General features: G+C 40.7%; 1 protein-coding gene across 1 annotated transcript in view; it reads right to left on the minus strand.

The window, feature by feature from the left end:
- Positions 1-392: 392 nt before the first annotated feature.
- Positions 393-22002, minus strand: part of LOC129756528 (uncharacterized) — a 30445-nt gene continuing 8835 nt past the window's right edge. Inside the window, exons 2-5 of the mRNA XM_055753440.1 lie at positions 6281-6479; positions 4900-5116; positions 3909-4830; positions 393-2983 (exon numbers count right to left, since the gene is read on the minus strand). Coding sequence (XP_055609415.1) covers positions 891-2983; positions 3909-4830; positions 4900-5116; positions 6281-6479 — 3431 coding nt within the window. The 3' untranslated portion in view covers positions 393-890. The remainder of the gene's footprint in view (positions 2984-3908; positions 4831-4899; positions 5117-6280; positions 6480-22002) is intronic.

Below are 22002 nucleotides of genomic sequence, written 5' to 3' on the forward strand. Positions count from 1 at the left end.
AATTTTTAATAAAATATCTAGCTATTTTTTAGTTTTTTTTTGTCTTTTTAAATCTTACTAATTTGTAATAGAAACTGCTAAAACAATAAAGTTTGATATTTCAAGGAGTTTTATCGATTCTGATCGAAAATCAGCAAAGACATCCCTCTCGTTTTCCAACATTTCATATTATCAGTCTTTGATCCACCACGATGCATCTTGCAGGTTATCTTAATTACAAAACAAACGAACAATATCGTAATCAATTCTTTACGTGACATTCTAGAAACCCATGACAGAGAGGGATAGAAATAAAATAATTGATTTTTCACCACTATGACCTTTTCCCTGCTAAAATTTATACGATTTGAAACTAATGTTGGCCATACAAAAATATTAAAAACAGTATAACACACATTTAATAAGAAATTTATTTTAAGGGTGAATTCCCAAACAAATGTTAAACCTTAATGAAAGGCATTCCTTGAAGAGGAACACACAAAAAACTATTTTGAAATTATGTTGTACAACAGATGTTCTAACATATGTATATATTAAATTACAACTAAGTTCTTCTATAGATTGTGATTTTGTTTGTTTTCCCATTATTAATAACTACAAATTTCGAAAAAAAAAGTTAATAGAATGTCAGCGTCACACCTAAAATTTAATAACATTGTCGGGGTGAGGAATGAAAACAATTTCGTACAAATCAAACGTGCCTACATTAGCCTTGAATGTAAATAACCTACAGTTTTTTTATTCAACCGGTTAAAATCCAAGTTAGTAAATGATCTCATACCAGTAAGAATTTATTTCAATAAGTCCCTAAAAATGATTATTTTCTATAATAGTATATTCCCTTGCGATTTCGAATTTCGGCAACACCGAATGTTTTCCCACCCGCAGTCCTAAATTTTTGGCAATTTCTGAGCCACTACCATGGGGTTTTCCCGTTCCAGAATCTTTTTGCCCTCGAGCTTGAAATCGTAGGAACAGTTGTGCGCCTCGGCGTAGCGATGTTGAGCGCAGAATATTTTCTCACAATGGCACCGCATGATCATGATGACCCCAAGTTTTCTATTGCATTGAGCGCAGCGTAGTTTCTTGGATTTCACCGGTTCAGCAGGATGGTGGTGTATAGTGGCGGTAGCCGAAATGGATTGCTGGGGAAAATCAGCTGCTTCCTGAACGAGACGATTGCCCCCATAAGCCATGGGGTTGTCCGGATGCGGAACTATTTCCGACTTGATCATCTGCGGTACCATTTCACCAGCATCGATTTGGTGGATAAGCGAGGCATGGTCTCCATCGACCAACAGATCGTTAGCTTCCGGGAAGCTCGATTGCGTTTTCAGCAGCAGTTCTTCTTGGGGAAGCAATTCTGGCAACAGAAAACTGGTATTGTTTGATTTTTGCAGGGAAGAGTTTGAATTTCGACTAGCACCACTACCCATATTGATATATTCTGCACTGTCAAAGATGTCACTGGTATCGATTTCGACGAAATCATCGAAAAATGAATCTATATTGAACAGACTTTCATCCGATGGAAAGTAGTAAGGATTTGAGCTGCTGGTGAACGGCGAGGAGGTGCTATTGAAAGGCATATGTAAATGTCGATTTCGGTGGTTCAGATCATTTAACGATGGTATCCGATGACTGCTGCCACTTCCACTGTGACAACTACTATGGTGTTGGCTATTACTGGTGCCGCTGGTTTGAGTATTGCTAATGCTACCACTACAACCGGCTGGATGTTGCTGGTGGTGACTGGAATTACCGTGATGTCCATTGTTACTACCAGCACCACCTCCACTTCCACCAGTACAATTTAACCTAGAGAACCTACATTCGAAATCAGCGAAACTGTCGTCAATCAAATTGGAACCATTTCCGCTGCTGCTGTTATAGTCAGAGTCAGCTATACTATCTAAATTACTAATACCAGGCAGTAGCTGCCCTGCACCCTGTTGACACCGAAGAATATCGCTAGCGTCGCCGTTTTTCGTCGAAAACGCTTTATATCGATTCAAATTTTCATAACTCCTAACGTAAGCCACCTGGTCGTTATTTCTATGCTTCAACAATGGCGATAGCTCACCCCCATCACCATTTCCAGTCTTCTTTTTTGTGGTCGTATTAACACACTCAAGCTCAGATGTAGAGCACGAAAGCCCAGCATCATTCAGATTCGTATATCCTCTGCGATACTGCGAAGGTATTGCGTCTAACCTGGGTAACTGTGGGGCCAAGTTACTATTAGTTCCACCGAAATTGTTCAGCAGCGTGGGACTACTGCCAAACGTCTTACGAAATTCGTTCAAATCAATCGATTTTGATTTGTTGGCCTGGTTTTTGTAAATCAAATCCGATATGCTAAATAAATCATCTTCATCAGACGAAATTGAAAGATCACTATGGACAAACCCACTCGAGGCACGCGCATTGGCATTTGGTTCTCCCTCCTTTCCTTTTTCCGGTACAACTTCATTAGACAAAGCGTTCCACTGGTTGATATCCAAATTCGGAACCGCCGGCAGTTTGAATATGGATCCCCCGTTTCCAGCCTTGTCCAATACGCCATTGTTGATAAACTTCAACTCTAATTCATTGATTCCCAGATCCGAGTGGTGATGGCCCACACCTCCATAGTGCGGGGACCATGTACCACCACCGGACGAAACTCCTCCGCTGCCAATGGTCCCAGCCGTAGTTGCAGCAGCAGCCGTTGCCGTCGCTGCAGAGGTTGCTGAAGGATGCTCGTACAGCTGCAACAATGATCCGGAAGCTAGCTTACTCTTTTCACCATTGTTGGTCGGAGGAGCTAGGGATCCGGTACCGGTTTCCGTAAGCCCACTGTTGGCTGGACCAGCACTGTTGAAGCTTCGAGGTGATTCCCCGCGCAGGGCTACCGTTTCCAGCTGTGGATAGGAACTGTGAAAAGACTCAACCGGGGAATCCTCCCGGATTAGTAGCTTCGGAAGTTCGTAGGTACTGTTGTCTGAAAAAAAAACAGATGAATAAAGAAATTATTAGATAAGACTAAATTATTTGAAAGCTTGAAAGGTAAAAAAGCCTTTACTAAACAATGTTGTGTCGGGAAATTAACGGAAATTGTTTATTAAAAAATCAGGCATCACATATTATAATGCCAGTCTCATATTCCAGGTCTCGCGTCTCACGACCTTTCAAGTCCTTATCTCAGATCTTATATCTCTGGTCTCATGACTAAGGTCTAATGACTCCTTTGCGTTCAAAGGATAAAATTAATCTTATTGACATATTATATGTCAATAAGATTTATTTTATCGTTTGAAGGCAAAACATTAGACCTAAGTCATGAGGCCAGATATATAAGATCTGAGATAAGGACTTGAAAGGTCGTGAGACGCGAGACCTGGAATGTGAGACTTAACACCTCAGACTTAAAAAATAGACCTGAGCATGTTTCAGGTTCCATGTTTACGGTCTCATGTCTCAGATCTCTAACGTTATTCAATCTGGTAACTGCAAAACCTTCAAGTAGACGTTGTCCTCTAGTATTCGTAAAGGAACTGGTCCGTTTCTGGGCCCGTGCGTTAAAATTCCCCGCAATAGTCCCCTAACTTCGACTTGTGAGCTCCTCGACTGTCTCATCCATCATTGCGTCAAATTATTTAAGGTCCACCTTGGCGGAGCGTAGCAGCTATTAAGAAAGTCCAGTTGACTTTGGCTATCACGAAGCCCTCCTCGTTTATGTGACCACTACAGACTTGTATATGAAACTTCCCCGTCACCACTGTTCAGAGGTCAGGGGTCTTCATCACACATCACATCAGGCTTTCATCACACAAGAGCTAATCCCACTATCAACGTAAAAATCATCACTTAGATTCAATGCATTGAACCGAGATTTAAAACTTAACATGTATTGTTTAAAAACTTACCATCCGAAGTTGACTTGTACAGCGCACGGAAGGTTTTATCCAACCCGTTCCCGTTGGCACTTTTTTCGTAGCCATAATCCGTGGGACCGAAGCCGGTATCCTTGTTGAACATACTCTCTGTCAGCAAATTGGCAGCGGTAGAACCACCACTGCATTCCCCGCCAGTTGCAGTTTTACACCGGCTACTCATCGCCGCGTCGTAATCCCGCAAAAATTCATCAATGTTTTTGAGCGAGCTGTTGTCTAGCAGTTTGGCGGATGACGATTGATGATGGTGGGACTTTTTCGAAACCGAAACTTTGTTCAAACCGTCGTGTGAAATCGTTCGCAACTTGGAGGGTGTATATTTGAGCAGTTCAATGATATCATGTAGTGAGGCCGAGGATAACTGATGTTGCGATTGGGACTGATAGGCAGCCGCACTGGTACTGCTGCTGCTCCGAATGCCCCCGCTGCCGGTGGGATCCGAGTCCATGCGGTTCAGGATACCGTTGGAGTGGAACGAAAGTGACCGTTCGAGCCTGCTCGAATCGTGCACCGCTGTCATATCGTGGGCGGAGACATTCAGGTGGTGCTTGGCGCTTATTGTTTTGAAGGAACGATTGCGTTGAAGGTTTTCGCGTATCTGCGAGTGATGGTGCCGATCGATTTGCTCGACGTGTTGACGTGTGATGGCATTGTGAAAGTTGATATGTGGCAAAAACGGTTCTTTGGTGGCCGTAGCGATGGAAGCCGTTTGAGCGAACTGTCGCGGAGTCTGGGAGATAGCCGAACCGATCGGACCAGCCGAAAATGTAGGTCGGGCTATCGGAGTTTTCTCTTCCTTTATGATGACTTCCGGGTCACAGGCAACCTGGGTCGCAGCCGATCCAGCGTGTTTCTTTTTCTTCTGATGAAGCTTCGTTTTGATTTGATTCAATTTCTGAAAAAAAAAACAATGATTAGTACCACCTACATGTCAACTTATTCAGGAAGTTAGAGATTGTCTCACCTCAGCAGTAATCTTATCGTCGCGTTCTTTCTGTATTTCCCGCTCCAGTTCTTCGCCGTCGAGATCGCTGGCACAGCTTTGACTGCCAATGGTTCGCGATATGCCACCCTTGACACTGTCGGAAACCTTCTCAGCACGTACCTTCATTAAACGGTGAATGTTCTTCTTGTTGACCAACAGTTTTAGCCCAGGGGTCTTGAAGTTTGCCGTATCTTGTCTGTAACGAAAGAAAATAACAATATTGTTAACTGATGCATTTATAATAGAGGAGAGCATTTAATTCATTAACTTAGAAAACTTCCAAACTTCTATTCAACATTTTCTGAAAACACTAACCCTCACATCCTTACAATTTGTCGCAGCTTGACTTTACGCGACAGAAATAAAAAGAACCCACGGAAACAACATGCTGCTAACAGCAATGAAAGATATAAATTGAGCTGCTGTTGTTACACAGCGAACGTTGAAGTAAACAAGTCGCGACGCCTTAAAAATTCCTTTATCAGAAGACAACGCAGTACCAAAGATTTCATCGGAATGCAGTCGATTTTGAAAAACTAAACCTTGAGTAAAAGCCTATATTTATTATCAAAGGAGATTATTATAATAATCCAGCCTTAGGAATTTAATTTAGGAAAATTGGAGCAACTTTTCCGGCGAATTAATAACAACACAGCGTCTTTTCACGGGAAACCCATTTCATTTGCACTCTACTCTGGTGCAGGGTATTGAATAATACCGGTTCTATTTTTAGGTTCAATTATTAATAGACGATAGCAGCCATGTCTCTGATCCTAGACTATTTTGAGTAAACCTGGCGTCTCGTCACTCTCGAAAATATCTCATGAAGCGTGGGATAATGATGGTGCGGTTTCAAATAGTGTACCAGCATAAAAAAACATCTGAAAATCGATTTCTTTTATTTCAACCTAGCAGCAAATAGATCTCTGAAAGCTGGCGCTTCTTTAGCCATCAGTAGCGAAAAATCCAGACCGCTATTCAATCGAGCGGTAGGTAGATCATCAAGTCAGTTGTCTCTACTTGAACGTAAGCATAGTGTTATCCTGGTTTGTGGTTTTTCTAGTCAACCGAGACACGATACTAATAAAAATAGACTGCCGTTTTGAACTATTGATAGGTGTAGTACTGAGTGATGCCTCAAAGTGTGTCGGAGGCTGGCTTCTACAAAATGTAGCATCTTTGCACGTGGTGCTCAATTGCTTTTTGTCACATGCCTTTGGGCACTCGATATGAAATTTGATATAGGCAAAAGTGACACAGATCTATTTCCTACTTTCTACATTAGCAAATTTTTTATAAACTTCTCACATTTTAAAAATTTGTCCCAATTAATTTTTTGAGAAAACTTTTTGGTACTGACCTTGCCAAAACATCATTCATATCGAACCAGTTCTCGTAGTCGGAAATGGTGACCACCCTCTTGGAGGAAATGGGGCCACCCTTCATGCCCAGTACCAGCTTCAAACGAGATCCGTTGACCAGCGGGATGTCCTTCATCTCTTGGCCATCGCTGAGCTCCTTGTGGTTGTACAGGAGATGCTGCTGGTTGACCGGAATTCCTAGACAAGAGAAGAAAAAGGAGAAGAAAACATGAACATAATGAAATTGTTTCAACTGCACATATTTATATCGGTATGTAAGGTAGGGTGTTTATTTTTGAACAGGCGATGGTTGAATTGCTATTTTCAATGGCTGTTTTGTCGGCTAGTGGCAAAGCAAAAAAAAAAATGAAAACAATTCAAGTCACTAAAAATAGAGAAAAACAATTCCCTGAAGACTTTTGTCTATTTAAGGTGCATCTGTCGTTTCTTCATATAGAAAATTAGAAAAAAAAAACTATGAAATATTTTAAGTAATGTTATTGCAAAGCAAAAAATTTCGAAATATGTTAGTCTAAGATCATAATATAATATTATTTTATACATATATTAAAATATCATATTATGATAGTCTTCTGACTTGACTAAACAATTTGTGAATCTTTTGAAACCTTCATTGCCAGTAGCTTAAGTTGTGCGTTACACTTTTGATTTTCACGTGATTTTAGAAAATAGAATGCTCTGTCCATTAAGGATTCCATTTAGAAGTTAAACTTATTTGAACGCTTGTCAAAAACACAAACGACGCCATGAGCATCGTTTGTTATAATATGCTTGCAGTGATACTATAAATAACTTGAGCAGAAGTTATTGTACTTTGATCATTTCTCTCGTTTTTCCCACCAACCAACCAATGTTTTCGGACATGACAAGTGTGTCACTCAACACTCACTATTTACACCGGTTTGGTGGGTAAAACGACGGCATAGATGATAAAAACAATTGCGTCTTGGCCCATATTTTTTTCAGCAAATTTTGTGCGAACGCTTTACCGTGGTACTGGTGGTATCTTTTTTTTTGGTGCTGTTTTTTTTTATTTATCTCCGGTGCAAAAATCAAACCAGTTGGTTCGGTTTTAGTATCTTTTTATTTTCGTTTTTTTGTCTGTCAGTTACCACGACGTCGACGAAGCGACACTACATTCGCGGGAAAAATAAAAAAAACGAAAATCAAATCACAGCAGCAAGAAAGCTACAACGATGAAAAGCGACAGTCTCATTTTGGGATATACATAGGTATAGGTAGGTATGATGTTTTGAATAAGTATTTATTCACCGACTGCGCGCTACAGAATGGGAATGACGCTGCCAAAATGACCAGCTAAATAACGATTTGAAAGAAACCGACGAGGATCACGTCCCGTTTCTGTGATTATTCTTCTGTTGAAGCATTGTAGCAGTGTCTGGTGCCGGCGGTGCCGGTGTCTTTGAGGAAGGTTTTAAGACATGACTTCAATAACGGCTTCAGAGCACTAATTGATGTTACTAAAATCTGAGGTATTTCTTCTGCCTGAATACGATTTCAGTTATGTGTGATGATGGTGGAAGCAGTGAAAAATGTTCCATTGATTTTTAGGAAGCACATGGGAAATGATCGTTTGAGGATAGCTCCAAAACGTTAAAGTATTTAAAACGGCGTAAAAACAAGAACTGTAATTCCTAATACCTATAATAGTAACTTCCAATACCTATGAGTGTTTTGTTGACTTAAAATTTGAATAAATCAAATCAAATATAAAGGGCGAACACGAAATTATTGTGACACATTTAACAGGGCATAACTTTTTTACCATTGGGTAAAAATCAACCAAATTTCGCACACTTTCTCATTGATGTGTATTGTTTACATGCTGTCAAATTCGAAGTCGTGTTTTTCGATTCAAGGAACATTCGCGAACGTGCAGTGACGCAGAACGGACGTGTGAAATTTTCATCGGGAGTGTGGATATAGTTAAATTTGAGTATTAAAGTGGTGGATTGAATTGTTTTTTTCTGGATCACGAGAATTTGCGGATAGTGATAGATAGTGAAGCCAGAAAAGAAAAAGAAAAGGAGTTGTGCTAATTTAGTGGCGAAAAAGACGCTTTGCAAGCCGAAAGCAAAAACATGGCGGTCGTTGGTGAAGAAGAAAGAAAATAAAATGGCGGATGGAGTTTCAAGATTTTCGATAGCGGGGAAAGAATGTAGTTCAAATATGGCTAGCAATATGGCGTCTAGTGAAGAAAATAAGGAAAGCGGTCAGCAGGAGAAACCGAAAATTAGCTACAAATATGAATACAACGATCAAGGTCCCTATCGTGTGCTAGTGGAACTAATAAAAAAAAATGGTGAAGGTGGTGAATTGCAAATGAATAAACTTTCCCTCGCGGCTTTTTTGCAAAAATGCTGCTACAAGGGACATGTAACAGACATTAAACAAGCAGGTCGCAATAGAGTGATAGTGTTTTTGACAAAGTTTGAGTTGGCAAATTTTATGACCACGGATGCAGAGCTGCAGAAAAACAACTATCGATCGTTTATTCCGAAAAACTTCATTACTGTCGATGGAGTTTTGACAGGAATACCTTTGGAGATAACCATGGAGGAAATCGTCGATGGATTAGAGTGTGATGTTCCCGTTCTTAGTGCCAGAAGATTGAATCGATTTGTCAATAAGGAACCCCAGCCAACGCAACGAGTTAGTGTGACTTTTCGCACTAATGTTTTACCGCGGATGGCAAAACTTTATTGCTGTTCGGTCTTCATCCGACCGTTCTATAGTAAGCCGGTACTTTGTCTGAATTGTCTGCGTTATAATCACGCAACACAAAACTGCAGAAGCAAACAACGCTGTGAAAAGTGCACGAGAATACACGACTCAGAATTAGAATTTGCGAGATGCAATGTAAATCCTAAATGTTTGTATTGTAGAAGTGGCCATGCCACAACCGATGAGGAGTGTCCTGAGCGTAGACGACAGAATAACATCCGATCAATTATGGCTCGCAGCAACCTTAGTTTTGCGGAGGCTATTGAAAGGTTTCCTATCGTGACGCAAAACCCCTATCAAGCGTTGATGGAAAGTACAGCTGACCCAACTCCGGCCGAATCCTTTGCTACGATGACAGCTGGAAAATACAGTAGAAGAGACCTGCGTCAAAAATCGAAGGAGCCTAGACAGGAGCGGCTTGAATCAAACATTGCGAGCAACGTGAGCATCTACCAACCAAGAAAACGGAGGAACGAAGAATCCACAGCAGATGGAATTGCATTATTTAACAAATACAAAGTAGGAGAGGCAGAGAAATGGAGAACGGAACTCCGAGCGAGTTCTAGCTACAGAACGATGGAAACGGGAGCCAAAAAGAAAAACACAGAACAAGCTGTAAGAACCAGTGAAGAATCAAGTATGCTATACCATCTACAAAGGAATCAAGGTCTACAGGTTTTGGCGAAAGCAGCGTCGTTACAAGATATTAGCCAGAGGTCAGACAAGGTAATCGAATGTAACAACCAACGAATGTAAGTAAAATCTACATTATTATTATGAAATTACTACAATACAACATTCAAAGTTTGAGTAGAAATAGAAAAGAACTAGAAAGAGTTGCTTACCAGGGTGGCTATGAAATTCTAATGCTCATGGAAACATGGACAAAAACAGATATTGATCAAAGAACATACAAAATACCTTCGTTTCATAATGTGCTCACTTCACGACACGATGGATATGGAGGAACAGCAATATTTTTGAGCAATAAATACAACTATACTTTACCAGATTTAAATATTACTTCCGATAACATTCAGTGTACCATAATCCATATCTCGTCCCTTGATATGGCTCTAGCATCGATTTATGTGACTCCTTCTATACCAATAATTGAATTCAAGAATACTTTGCAACAAATTTTTGACTTTTTGAATATAAAGTTTAAAAAGGTCGTCATCTGTGGTGACTTTAACAGTCACCATGTTATGTGGGGAAATGTTTCGTCTGATCGAAAAGGAGATGCTCTATTAGAAATAATCAACGATTCTGAATATTTGATACTCAACAATGGCAATAACACGTTTGTACCTATTGAACCAAATAAAAGTCCTTCTGCAATTGATTTGACTCTATGTACAGCAAACTTATTCGGAGAGTTGAATTGGGAAGTCGCTGATTATAGTATTGGAGGAAGCGGTCATCTAGTCATAGATATAGTAATGGCAGGTATTGAGCAGCGAACATTGAAATACATCAATAAAAAAAAGATCATACAGCAAATATCGGAAATTGAATTCGAAACAGGCAGGGGCATTGACGATTTTAGAAAAGAAGTTTCTAGAATTATTAAATTAAATACGAAAACCAGTAGATATACTCCAAAAATATGGTGGAATAGAGATACTGAAGACGCGTGGATCAAAAAATCTGCAGCTAGAAAAGTTTTCAATAAACACAGCACCATTGAAAATGCAATAAGTTACAAAAAAGCATCGGCTATATTTCTGAGGAAAAAAAGAGAATCGCAAAACAAGGCTTTAGAAGATTTCGCTGCAAGTATAGACCCCCAGATTAGTTCGGCAGAGTTATGGAAAAGGATTGGACGTCTTACTGGAAAAGCAATTAAACGTAAAGAAAATAACCCAATACAAGACAATGTAGAATTAGCGGAAAGGTTTTTTGATATGCATTTCGGAAAAGCTGAAGTAGATATAGACGAAACCATAAGTTGTGGACCAACATGTAATTATAATATCATGGATGCTGCAAAATGGGATCGAATTCTTTCCAAGAAAAAAATAAGATCCGCACCTTCGGATGACAAAATTTCTTATGAAATGTTGAGAGCAATACGTCCTTCCGTTAAAGATGCATTTATTAATGAAATCAACACCATGTTTAGATCAGGTCACCTGAGGGAACAATTAAAGGAGATAAAAGTGGTTGCTATCCCCAAGGCCGGGAAAGATCAAAGTACAGTAGAAGGGAAAAGACCCATATCTCTTATACCAACGATTACCAAAATGACAAATTCAGCCGTTCTGGAAAAAATAAAAGATCACATTGACAAGACAAACTGCATTCCTTCTACTTCCTATGGGTTTCGTACAAACTCCTCCACAGCAACATGTGTTGGATATCTCGTCAATGAAATCAAGAAGAACAAACGAGAAAAATTCAAAACATTGGCTATTTTCATTGATCTATCCAATGCATTCAATACTGTAGAGTCAAGCAAATTGCAAGAAATTCTGATAGAACAACGTTTTCCTGGAGAAATCATTACGTGGATTGATAGTTTTTTAACCAATAGAAAATTGATCTTAGATACTTGTGGTGAAAAAATAACACGGAGAATTTGTAATGGGTTACCACAAGGGGACGTCTTGTCACCCACGCTCTTCAACATCTACTCGGCAAAAATGCACGCAATTGAACAAGATGGAGTCGTACTTATACAATATGCCGACGATTTCTGCGTATTAGTTAAACATGAAGATTTCAAAGGACTGGAAAGCTTAGCTCAAAATTACATAAACCGATTTGTGGAATTATCAGAACGACTCAACTTTAAAATCAATCCTTCGAAGACCAAAACAATGGTGTTTCACCCTAGAAACACGGCAGTAAAAGTCTTAATCAAGAATACGACGGTTGAGAACGTCAACATTTACAAATATCTAGGAGTAAACATTGACCGTTCGTTAAGTTTTCGATCCCACGCGAGAATGATTAGCACCAAAACCATAGAAAGACTAAACATGTTGAAGATCATCACGGGATTTAATAAGAATTCACACCCACAAAGTTTATTGTTAGTTTTCAAAGCCCTACTAAGGAATGGACTAGAGTACTGTGTTTCAACATTGAACAACACAGCAAACACTTACCAACAACAACTCCAGGTAGTTCTGAACAAAGCTCTTAGAAAAGTAACTGGTTGTAGCAGAACCACTCCAATAAATACTCTGCTTGCTATATCAGCTGAAGAGCCATGGAAAATAAGAAGCGAATACCTTGCCAAAAAAGAAATAGCTAAAAATGTTGCTTTTCGAAACACAGTATACAGTCAGCTACTTGAGACCTCCACCAACAACTGGAACGAAAATCAGCTCTCATATATGGAGAAAAAATATTTGGAATACCGACACATATTTGATAAAATAAGTCCCCTGCTCAGAAATTTTCATACAGATGAATACGTAACGATATCTACCGACATTGGACCAGGAAAATTAGTAAAAGACAAAAATAGTACTCAAGTCATGAAACAAGCTGCTTTATTTACTATGAACAGTAAATACCAGAATAGATCACCCATTTATACGGATGCATCTAAACAAGGTGACAAATGTGGGATCGGTATATATGTACAGCTATCAAATACCAAAATAGCCATTAAACTGAATAATGAAACTTCCATTATGACCGCAGAACTCCTTGCCATTGATAGAGCTACAAAAATAGTCGAAGATAACAAAATTCCGAATGCTGTTATTTATACAGACTCCAAATCCTCTTGTATGATATTACAAAGCAGTCAAAGAAATCAATTTAGATGCGGAATTGCTCAAGACATTTTGCACAGATGCTCAAAATACAATATAGCACTACAGTGGATTCCAAGCCATGTTGGCCTCAGGGGTAATGAAGTCGCAGATGAACTAGCAAACAGAGGAGCTAACACCGAACAAGGTATAGATAATCCAATACTTCTCAAAGATGCTTTTAGTTTATTTAAAAACACTAAGGAGGAAGTAACAAAAAAATGGTACACTGACTACGCACTTTTGGAAAACAAGGGAAAAAAGTTTTTACAAATACAAGACGAATTCAATACCGAACCGTGGTTTAAGAATCTACCACTCGATGGAGTCGAAATTAAGATGCTTAACCGAATTATGGCTGGCCATGATTATTCGAAATATTGGTTACACATTATGAAAATCGAAGATGAAGGAAACTGTAATATCTGTGATAAGCCAGAAAATGCAGAACATCTGATTTTATTTTGCCCCCGATTCAATAGAGTTAGAAGCAACTACACATTCGATGGAAAATATGGAAATATTATTGATATATTAAAGCAAAGAAATATTGACCAACTGAAAGAAATAATAAGTTTCATAAAAACTGCCAAAATCCATATATAATAAAACCAAACGAAGATGGCTGTGAGGAGTGGACACCAAGTTCGTCGCCACTACCATATCGGCCTAGTTTGGAAGGAAGCCTGTAGACCTTAAAAAAAACGGATTCTATGAAAAAAAAAGTGACAAACCAAACCTACATCGTTAACAAGAACCGACAGTCAAATGACTTTAAACGATATTACTGGACATATGGTCAGAGATACCGGTCCATAAAACTTCAGCAGACCCCTGCTGAAACCAGAAAGAAGAAGAAGAAGAAGATTCAAGGAAAATGAAAGTGAACCAAAGCAAGTCGAGAGAACAAATTCTTCCAAAACACCTGGAATTTCCTGACCTGTCGCGCACCGGCAGTTGGGAAAAATGTTGAAAATTCCCCATTCAACTGTCTCCAGTGTGTTTAAGCGGTTCCAGGTCGTTAAGGGTGACGTTGAACCACGGCAAAGGAGCTGGAAGAAAACCGGGATCGGAGAACAAAAAGATAAGAGGGAAAGGTGAAGCGGATGAATAAAGCAAATCCCAACGTCTCAAGCCGTGATTTGGCTAAAAAGATCGGCATGTCGCAGAGCTACGTTTAGAATGCGAAGAAGAGAGCTGGACTACATACACACAAGGTACAGAAATTCCCAAACCGCGATGAGTGGCAACAATCGACAGCTAAAATTCCGGCACAGAAGCTCTACGAGAAGATGCTGACAAAATATGGCTGCTGTGTGATGGACGACGAAACGTGTATAAAAACCGGCTTTGAGCAAATTCCGGCAGTTCTCCACTGGCGACAGCAAGTTCGATCTGGACGACAAATTTAAGAAGAAGAAAATGTCGAAGTTCGCCTCCAAACATCTCGTTTGGCAGGCCATCTGATCTTGTGGACTGAGGAGTGAGCCTTCCGTGACAAAGGGCACAGTAAATGGCGAGATCTACAAATCTGAGTGCCTCGAAAAGCGCCTTTTGCCGTTCTTGCAGCAGCGCGACGAAGTTCCGCTATTTTGGCCGGATTTGGCATCATGTCACTATTCTTAAAGTGTCTTGGAGTGGTTTGAAGCCAATTATGTCTATTTTGTTCCAAAAGACATGAACCCGCCTAACTGTCCGGAGCTGCGCTCGGTGGAGCAGTACTGGGAAATAATGAAGCGGAAACTTCGGAAGAGCAAAAAGACAGTCATAGACGAAAAAGACATGTTAAGAAAATGAAAAAAAAAACTGAGAAACTGGTACCGGATGACACTATAAAACTACCCTAAAGTTATGGTTTGATTCTTAACATTATAAAAAATTTGCATGACATTTTCGGTGTCGCAATAATTTCGTGTTGGTCCTTAGGTGTTTACAAATTATGATAATTTTGAACAACGAACTATAAATATAATAATTTCAATCATATTGTCTGATTGATTTTTTTTCCTTCGACTGTAAATAGGTGTAATGTATTGAATCACAATTCGGTAGTGAATTTTGAAGAGGGCGAATGCGCCAAATGTAAATGAATTGAGATATCAGCAAATCAGCAGGGTCAAAAAGTACGTTTTTAAATCTACATTTTGATAGTACAAAGTTATCTGAATGATATTTGCTTTTCGAGAAATTGAAAAAAAAATAATATTTTTGCTGAGAGCTTATGGAGCTGTCAAACTTTGAACGCGCTTTTTTTCGAAACAGTGATGTTGCCGCATTCGTCGTATTCAAAATTCGATACCGGATTGTGCGATTGATATGAGGCAGTGAATTACAAATTTACATTACAGTGGCAATGGAAGTATAGGAAAAATTTCATCATTGATTTTCAAAAAACGACCATATACATTTTTTCAAAGACAAACACCGTCTTAGCCGATTCAGGCTTGATTGAATAAACGTGGACAACTTAAGATTAACAACATTTAACAAGCAGCAGCGAGATGGGAATCAAAACCATGTCATTAGTGGATCAGCTATTATCACGCTAATCGCTCGGCCACCGAGACGTACAAAAAACTGACCTGTGCAAAATTTCTGCTCAATCAGACTTTTTATTTGAATATTTTTCCTTCTTTCTTATAGTAATCTAACCCAACATTAAGGTAATTTTTCTTCGCTCAATCGAATTTGATTTAGGAGTGTCCCAAACAGCTCCCAAATTACGATTTTTAACCCTTTAAAATCACCAAAAGGAGGACCAGGAGGGAAAATTGATATTTTAATTGTGATTCAAAATTACTTGAACATTGCTAATACGTCAATAAAAAACGCGAGATTGACTTTTTGAGATTTCTACGATTTTTTAAGAACTAAGCTACAAAAAAATCACAAATCCCTCCTAACCTTAACCCACACGGAAAATAATAAAAAGGTAAAATTTGCCGAGATAGCAAGGTGAACGCTCTGGAAGCCGAAAAGGTAACTTCTACCTTTTCGAGGTGAAACTCACCTCACAGTGAATGTGAGGTAAAGTTTACCTGAATCAAGTAGATAAAAAAGGTACATTTCATCGAGAAAAAAGGTGAATCCAAAAAAGGTAAATTTTACCTAGCGAGGTGAAGTTTATTAAAAAGGCAAATCACAAAAAAAACTAGAGATGGTAGACCAAATTTAACAATAGATTCGAATTTAGAGCGCTAAATTCTTCGAAATACAGTTTTTGAAACCAAAAATGCTGTTGCCCTCTGCAATCAATCAGAAAAATATAGTTGAATTTAAAATATTTCAATTTGAATTATTCAAATCAAACATAAAAATGTAGTCGAAACTATTATTTGTATTGTTGAATTGCCTAATTTTTCATTATTAAGGCCATAATTTGTTTTAGACAGATTAAAGTATCTATACAAAATAAGGAAACTGAGGTAATTTGTATACCGCATTGGATTAATGGAATCATTTAAAGACCTGTTACTAGGTATCGTCAGAATAGATCAATAAGTTCATTGATTCAATATAAATTGCTCAATATTGTTGCTATGTCGATCATAGAATGAATCCACTTAAGTTTGCATCAATATTTGTCGTCTGATTCGCGATCCATTTCAAACAAATTATTTAACAAGTTCTATATTACGAGGCGACTTTCGTCATTTTGCTTGATATTTTTCTCCTCCAATAAATGATTTCAGTCGCTCAAAAATACATTCAGCATCAACGAGTGGCAGGAAGTACCCAGATAACTGTAAACAACAACAGTAGACCTTATCATTATCACCTGGGCACTGAAAACCGCACCACAAATCGGTAAAAAAGGAAACAAAAATCATTCCAAGTCTATGTGCACACATTCTTCGAGATGTGAGTTGCAATCTCCAAACATTGCTAATAACGTTATGAAACACAAACACAAGTGGTAGCTACAAAAAATATGGCGATTTATCGTCATTCGGTTGTTTGTTACTCAGGGAAACAGCTGCTCGTTACTAACCCATTTGACGGCGTTGCAGGAATCGATTTATTGGACCGTACATACTTCAAACATACGTGAAAGTGAGTTGGAGATGGAAATATTAAAAAAAAATTACATACAATTCCAAAAACAAAAAGAATAACTAAGACGAAAATCTTACTATTAAAGCATGAGGAAAGGAAACACGTTCAGTATCAATGAGCTGAACACAATTTGGTTGTGGTTGTTGTCGTTTCGTTTCAATTGGATCATCCGCGTGTGACCGACGATGATAGCTACCGACTGTATTTCAATTACCCGTATGTATGGAAAAAGGCCCGCCACATTACCAACAAGCATTCATCTTTTTCTCAGACGACAATGGCCACCACCACACCATGCCATTCATATCAGCAGGGTGACAAAAAGAAAGGACGATTGTACCGTCCAAGGTTAATCATCCATCGTTCTGAGCCGGATTGATGACTATGCGAGAGAGTTGCAGTTGTATTTGGGAAGATTATATGATAACGGGAACGACCGTTCAATTTAAGTTATCCAAAAAATTACACCATATGTCCGTTAGAGAGGCTTTAATCTTATGTTGTAAAAAATTCTCATCGATAAGAATAAACCGAGTCTTGCTATATTGAGCCAGGAATGCAGGTTTTTTTTAATACGTTCTTCGGGTTAACGTTTTTGGTAAAAAATACAAGGTCAGAACGTTCGAAATATTACATATCGGTTGGTGCGGTGAATAAATTCCTATTTGTTTGCTGGATATTTATTAGAGTGCCCCAAATGACCCGACTTTTGAAAAAGTTATGCGCTGCAGGCTAAAATTGATCCTTGACCTAGTACAAGATCTCATGCCAAATTTGGGCGAGATCGGATCACGGGAAGGGGTCACTCAACGAGCCTGAAGTTTGTATGGGATTTTGAGACATTTTGTTCGGGATAAACATGAAAAACCAGTTTTTCATCAATAACTTTGGTTTCCGTCAGCCGATTTCTTTCAAAAATGGGTTATCTTAAAGCCTAAATTATGAAAAAAAATCATCCGAATTTCGATAAGACTTAACTTACTTAATGATCCCGCGCCGATCCTCCGGTGCATAGGGCCGTGGTAAAAGACCTCCACTGTTGACGATCCGAAGCCAGCGTCTTCACCTGGTCCCAGTCAAGATTCTCGTCGACAGTTCGGATTTCAGCGGCTAGGCTTCGCCGCCACGAATTTCTGGGTCTGCCTCTTCTTCGATGACCTTCTGGATTCCAATCTAGCGCCTCTCTGCAAATCTCGTTTTCATCTCTTCGCAGCGTGTGCCCAATCCATCTCCACTTACGTTCCCGAATCTCGATTTCTAGCGCCTTTTGATGACACCGGCGATGTAGTTCCTCATTCGAGATCCAGTTGCCAGGCCACCAAGCGCGGATGATATTCCGCAGGCAGCGGTTTACAAATACTTGCAGTTTTCGCGTCGTTACCGCATATGTGCACCAAGTTTCGCACCCGTACAGCAATACGGATTTGACGTTTGAGTTGAAGATTCGAATTTTTGTTCGTAGAGAGATCTGGCGTGACCGCCAGATGTTTCGGAGACTCGCAAACGCAAATCGGGCCTTTCTGATCCGCGTTTCGATGTCTTTTCTGGTACCACCATCAGGCGTAATCTGGCTACCAAGATACTGGAAGCACTCCACTTTCTCAACTTGTTGCCCAGCTACCATGAAACTGGAGGGATTTCCTGTGTTGCTCTCCATCGACTTGGTCTTTCCGACATTGACTTTGAGACCTGCTGCCTTGGAACTTTCGGTGAGGTCGTCGAGTTTGCTCTGCATATCTGGTTGTGTTTGGGCGAGCAAAACAATATCGTCAGCCAGGTCAAGGTCGTTCAGTTGCTCCATTGTTGAAGGATTCCACGGCAATCCTCGGTTCGGTGCACAGTCAATCGATCCAATCAGAATCTCATCCATTACGATTAGAAAAAGTAGCGGTGATAGAATACATCCTTGTCTCACTCCAGCAGTTACCGGGATTGGTTCGGACAAGACACCGTCGTGTAAGACCTTGCACGAAAATGCCTCATACTGTGCTTCGATGAGATGGACTAGTTTCTCTGGGACCCCTCGTCGCCTTAGAGCCGCCCAGATGTTTTCATGGTTAAGTCGGTCGAATGCTTTTTCGAAATCAACGAACACCAGCAGAAGAGAGTCCTGGAATTCGTTGATTTGTTCCAGTATGATTCGTAGCGTTGTGATGTGGTCCACACATGATCGTCGAGATCGGAATCCAGCTTGTTGCCGTCGGAGTGTAGCGTCTATTTTCTCCTGGATCCTGTTCAGAATCACTTTGCAGAGTACTTTGAGGGTTGTACAGATCGACTATGCCACGCCAGTTACCGCACTCTGTCAGGTCTCCTTTCTTCGGGACCTTTACGAGGATACCCTGCCTCCAGTCGGCCGGGAATGTTGCAGTATCCCAGATGTCAGCGAAAAGACGGTGCAACATTTGTGCTGATAGGGCAGGGTCGGCTTTCAGCAGGGATGCAATCGATCCCAGGTGCTTTGTTGGATTTCATGTTTTTGATTGCCGCTTCTATTTCAGCCAGCGAAGGCGCATCCGAGTTGACGCCATTTATGCGACTTACTGTTGGCGCTTCGAGCTGCAGATTCTGTTGGCCATCGCTATTCGTGACTCGGAAGAGTTGTTCGAAGTGCTCAGTCCATTATTTGAGCTGATCTGTTCGATCGGTCAATAACTGACCTGCTCGGTCTTTTAGCGGCATTCTTGCATTAGTCCTTGCACCACTGAGGCGGCGAGAAATGTCATAAAGTAATCGGATATCTCCATTGGCGGCGGCTCTTTCTCCCTCTTCGGCTAGATAGTTTGTCCAGGCTCTCTTGTCTCGTCTACAAGCTCGTTTAACTGCCTTTTCCAGCTCCGCATATCGTAAGCGGGCGGCTGCTTTGGCTGACCCGGTACATGCCTGCTCAATTCCGACTTTCGCCTTTCTCCGATCATCGACCATCCTCCAAGTTTCATCCGACATCCATTCACTCCTTCTTCCACAAACTTTACCGAGGCTCGTCGTGATAAAGGCATTCTTGATTCCACACCACTGTTCTTCGACTGTTCCGTCTGTCGGCAGCTCCGAGGCTCGGGATTCTAGCTGTTCAACGTATGCCCTTTTCACCTCTGGATTCTCCAACCGGCGGACGTCGTATCGACACCCGACTTTCTCCTCGCGCCGTTGGACACGTGCAACTCTCAGTCGTATCTCGCCAAGGACGAGGTGATGGTCAGATGCAATGTCTGCGCTTCGCTTGTTGCGGACATCAAGAAGGCTCCTTCTCCATTTTCGGCTGATGCAGATGTGGTCAATTTGATTTTCTGTTCGGCCATCTCGGGATACCCAAGTGACCTTATGTGCTGGTCGATGGGGGAAGAGCGATCCACCGATCACCATGTTGTTGTTGCCACAAAATTCTACAAACAGCTCTCCGTTTTCGCTCATCTGTCCTATGCCATGGCGCCCCATGATGCGCTCAAGGTCCTGATTGTCGGAGCCAATCTTTGCGTTGAAGTCGCCCAAATGGATTTGAATGTCACCCTTCGGAATTCTCTCAACCACGCTGTTCAGTTGACTGTAAAACTGCTCTTTCTTCTGCAAGTCGGCAACGTCAGTTGGCGCATAACACTGGACCATTGTAAGGTTTCTAACCCGTGTTCTAAATCTGGCTACGATTATTCTTTCGTTTATCGGTTCCCATCTAATGAGGGCCGCGTAGGCCTGCGGGCTTAACAGGAAACCAACTCCTCGTTCCCGAGTAGCATGTTCTCCTCGTATGCCAGAGTAAAGCAGGACTTGCCCGGATTGTGTCTTGTGTTCTCCAGTATTAGGCCAACGGACTTCGCTCAGTCCCAGAATTTCAAGCTTGAGGCGGCTAGCCTCTCTAGCAAGTTGTTCCAGTTTGCCTTGTTGGGCAAGGGTTAAAACATTCCAAGTTCCAATTCGTGTCCGTGTTTTCATGCTAAAAGTCGTCGCCAAAGTTCCAGGTCGGTCATTTCTTTCGGATTCCGTAACAATTTCAAATCGGGAGCAGTAGGTTGTTAGCCTAAAGTCCCTATCCCGCGATGGGGCTGCCATCTTGGACTTAGCTGGCGGGAGCCGCATTTCATAAATTCAGCCGCTTGCTGCCAGACAGACGCTGTTTGAGCCGCCCCTGACCTGGAGAACAGACGCTCGGTTGTTGTTGCACGCCGCCCCTGACCTGGGGAACAGACGCGTGCGGCCACCTTCTCAGTCTGCATGCGACCAAAGCATCCACCGGGGTTGGGTACCCGATCTCCGCTTAGGTTACTCGCACCCCAGCCGGCACCGCGGGGAGGTAAAACAAAACAATTCAAACAAACATACATTTCGATAAGAGTTAAGATAAAAAAAAATTATTATATAGGCTTAAAAAATGGGCTAACTTTTTTAACGGTGGTATTCTAGCACTGTTAATGAGGCGTCAATATGTTCGACCGCATCGACTTATTAACAGTGATGAATACCGCTCTTAAAAACGTTAGCCCGCTTTTTGAACCCTAATAACTTTCATATCTTAACTCTAATTGAAATGCGGTCTTCGGATGAAATCTTTTTCATAATTAAGGCTTTAAGAAAACCCATTTTTGAAAGAAATCGGCCGACGGGAACCAAAGTTATTGATGAAAACAGGTTTTTCATGTTTCTCCAGAACAAAATGTCTCAAAATCCCATATAAACTTCAGGCTCGTAGAGCGACCCTTCCCGTGATCCGATCTGGCCCAAATTTGGCATGAGACCTTGTACTAGGCCTAGGACCAATTTAAGCCTGCAGCGCAGAACATTTCACAGGTTTTGAATTTCCCATACAAATTTGGGGCAGTCTAATACTCATGGTAAGGCATAAGCTGAGTTTTAAACCAAAACGAAGCTTTTTAGACCCCGGGGTTTGAGAAATTCGGAAATGACCCCAAATCGACTCAGTCTACTGTAGCATGCCATCTAAAGACTTTTTACCGCATCAAACGTTCTCTTCTTGATGGATCATTTCCACGGAAGCCGGGTAGTGGAAAGCCACGTTCTGCACGCATTGGAAATGTGGTAAAATTGATCAAGAAGAAAGTAAAGCGAAATCCGCTAGGATCAATCCAGAGGCTGGATAGGGAAGCGAATATCTTGAATCCTTTCATGCAACGAATGGT

Source organism: Uranotaenia lowii, chromosome 3 (assembly GCF_029784155.1).
Source record: "Uranotaenia lowii strain MFRU-FL chromosome 3, ASM2978415v1, whole genome shotgun sequence".
Taxonomy (NCBI): domain Eukaryota; kingdom Metazoa; phylum Arthropoda; class Insecta; order Diptera; family Culicidae; genus Uranotaenia; species Uranotaenia lowii.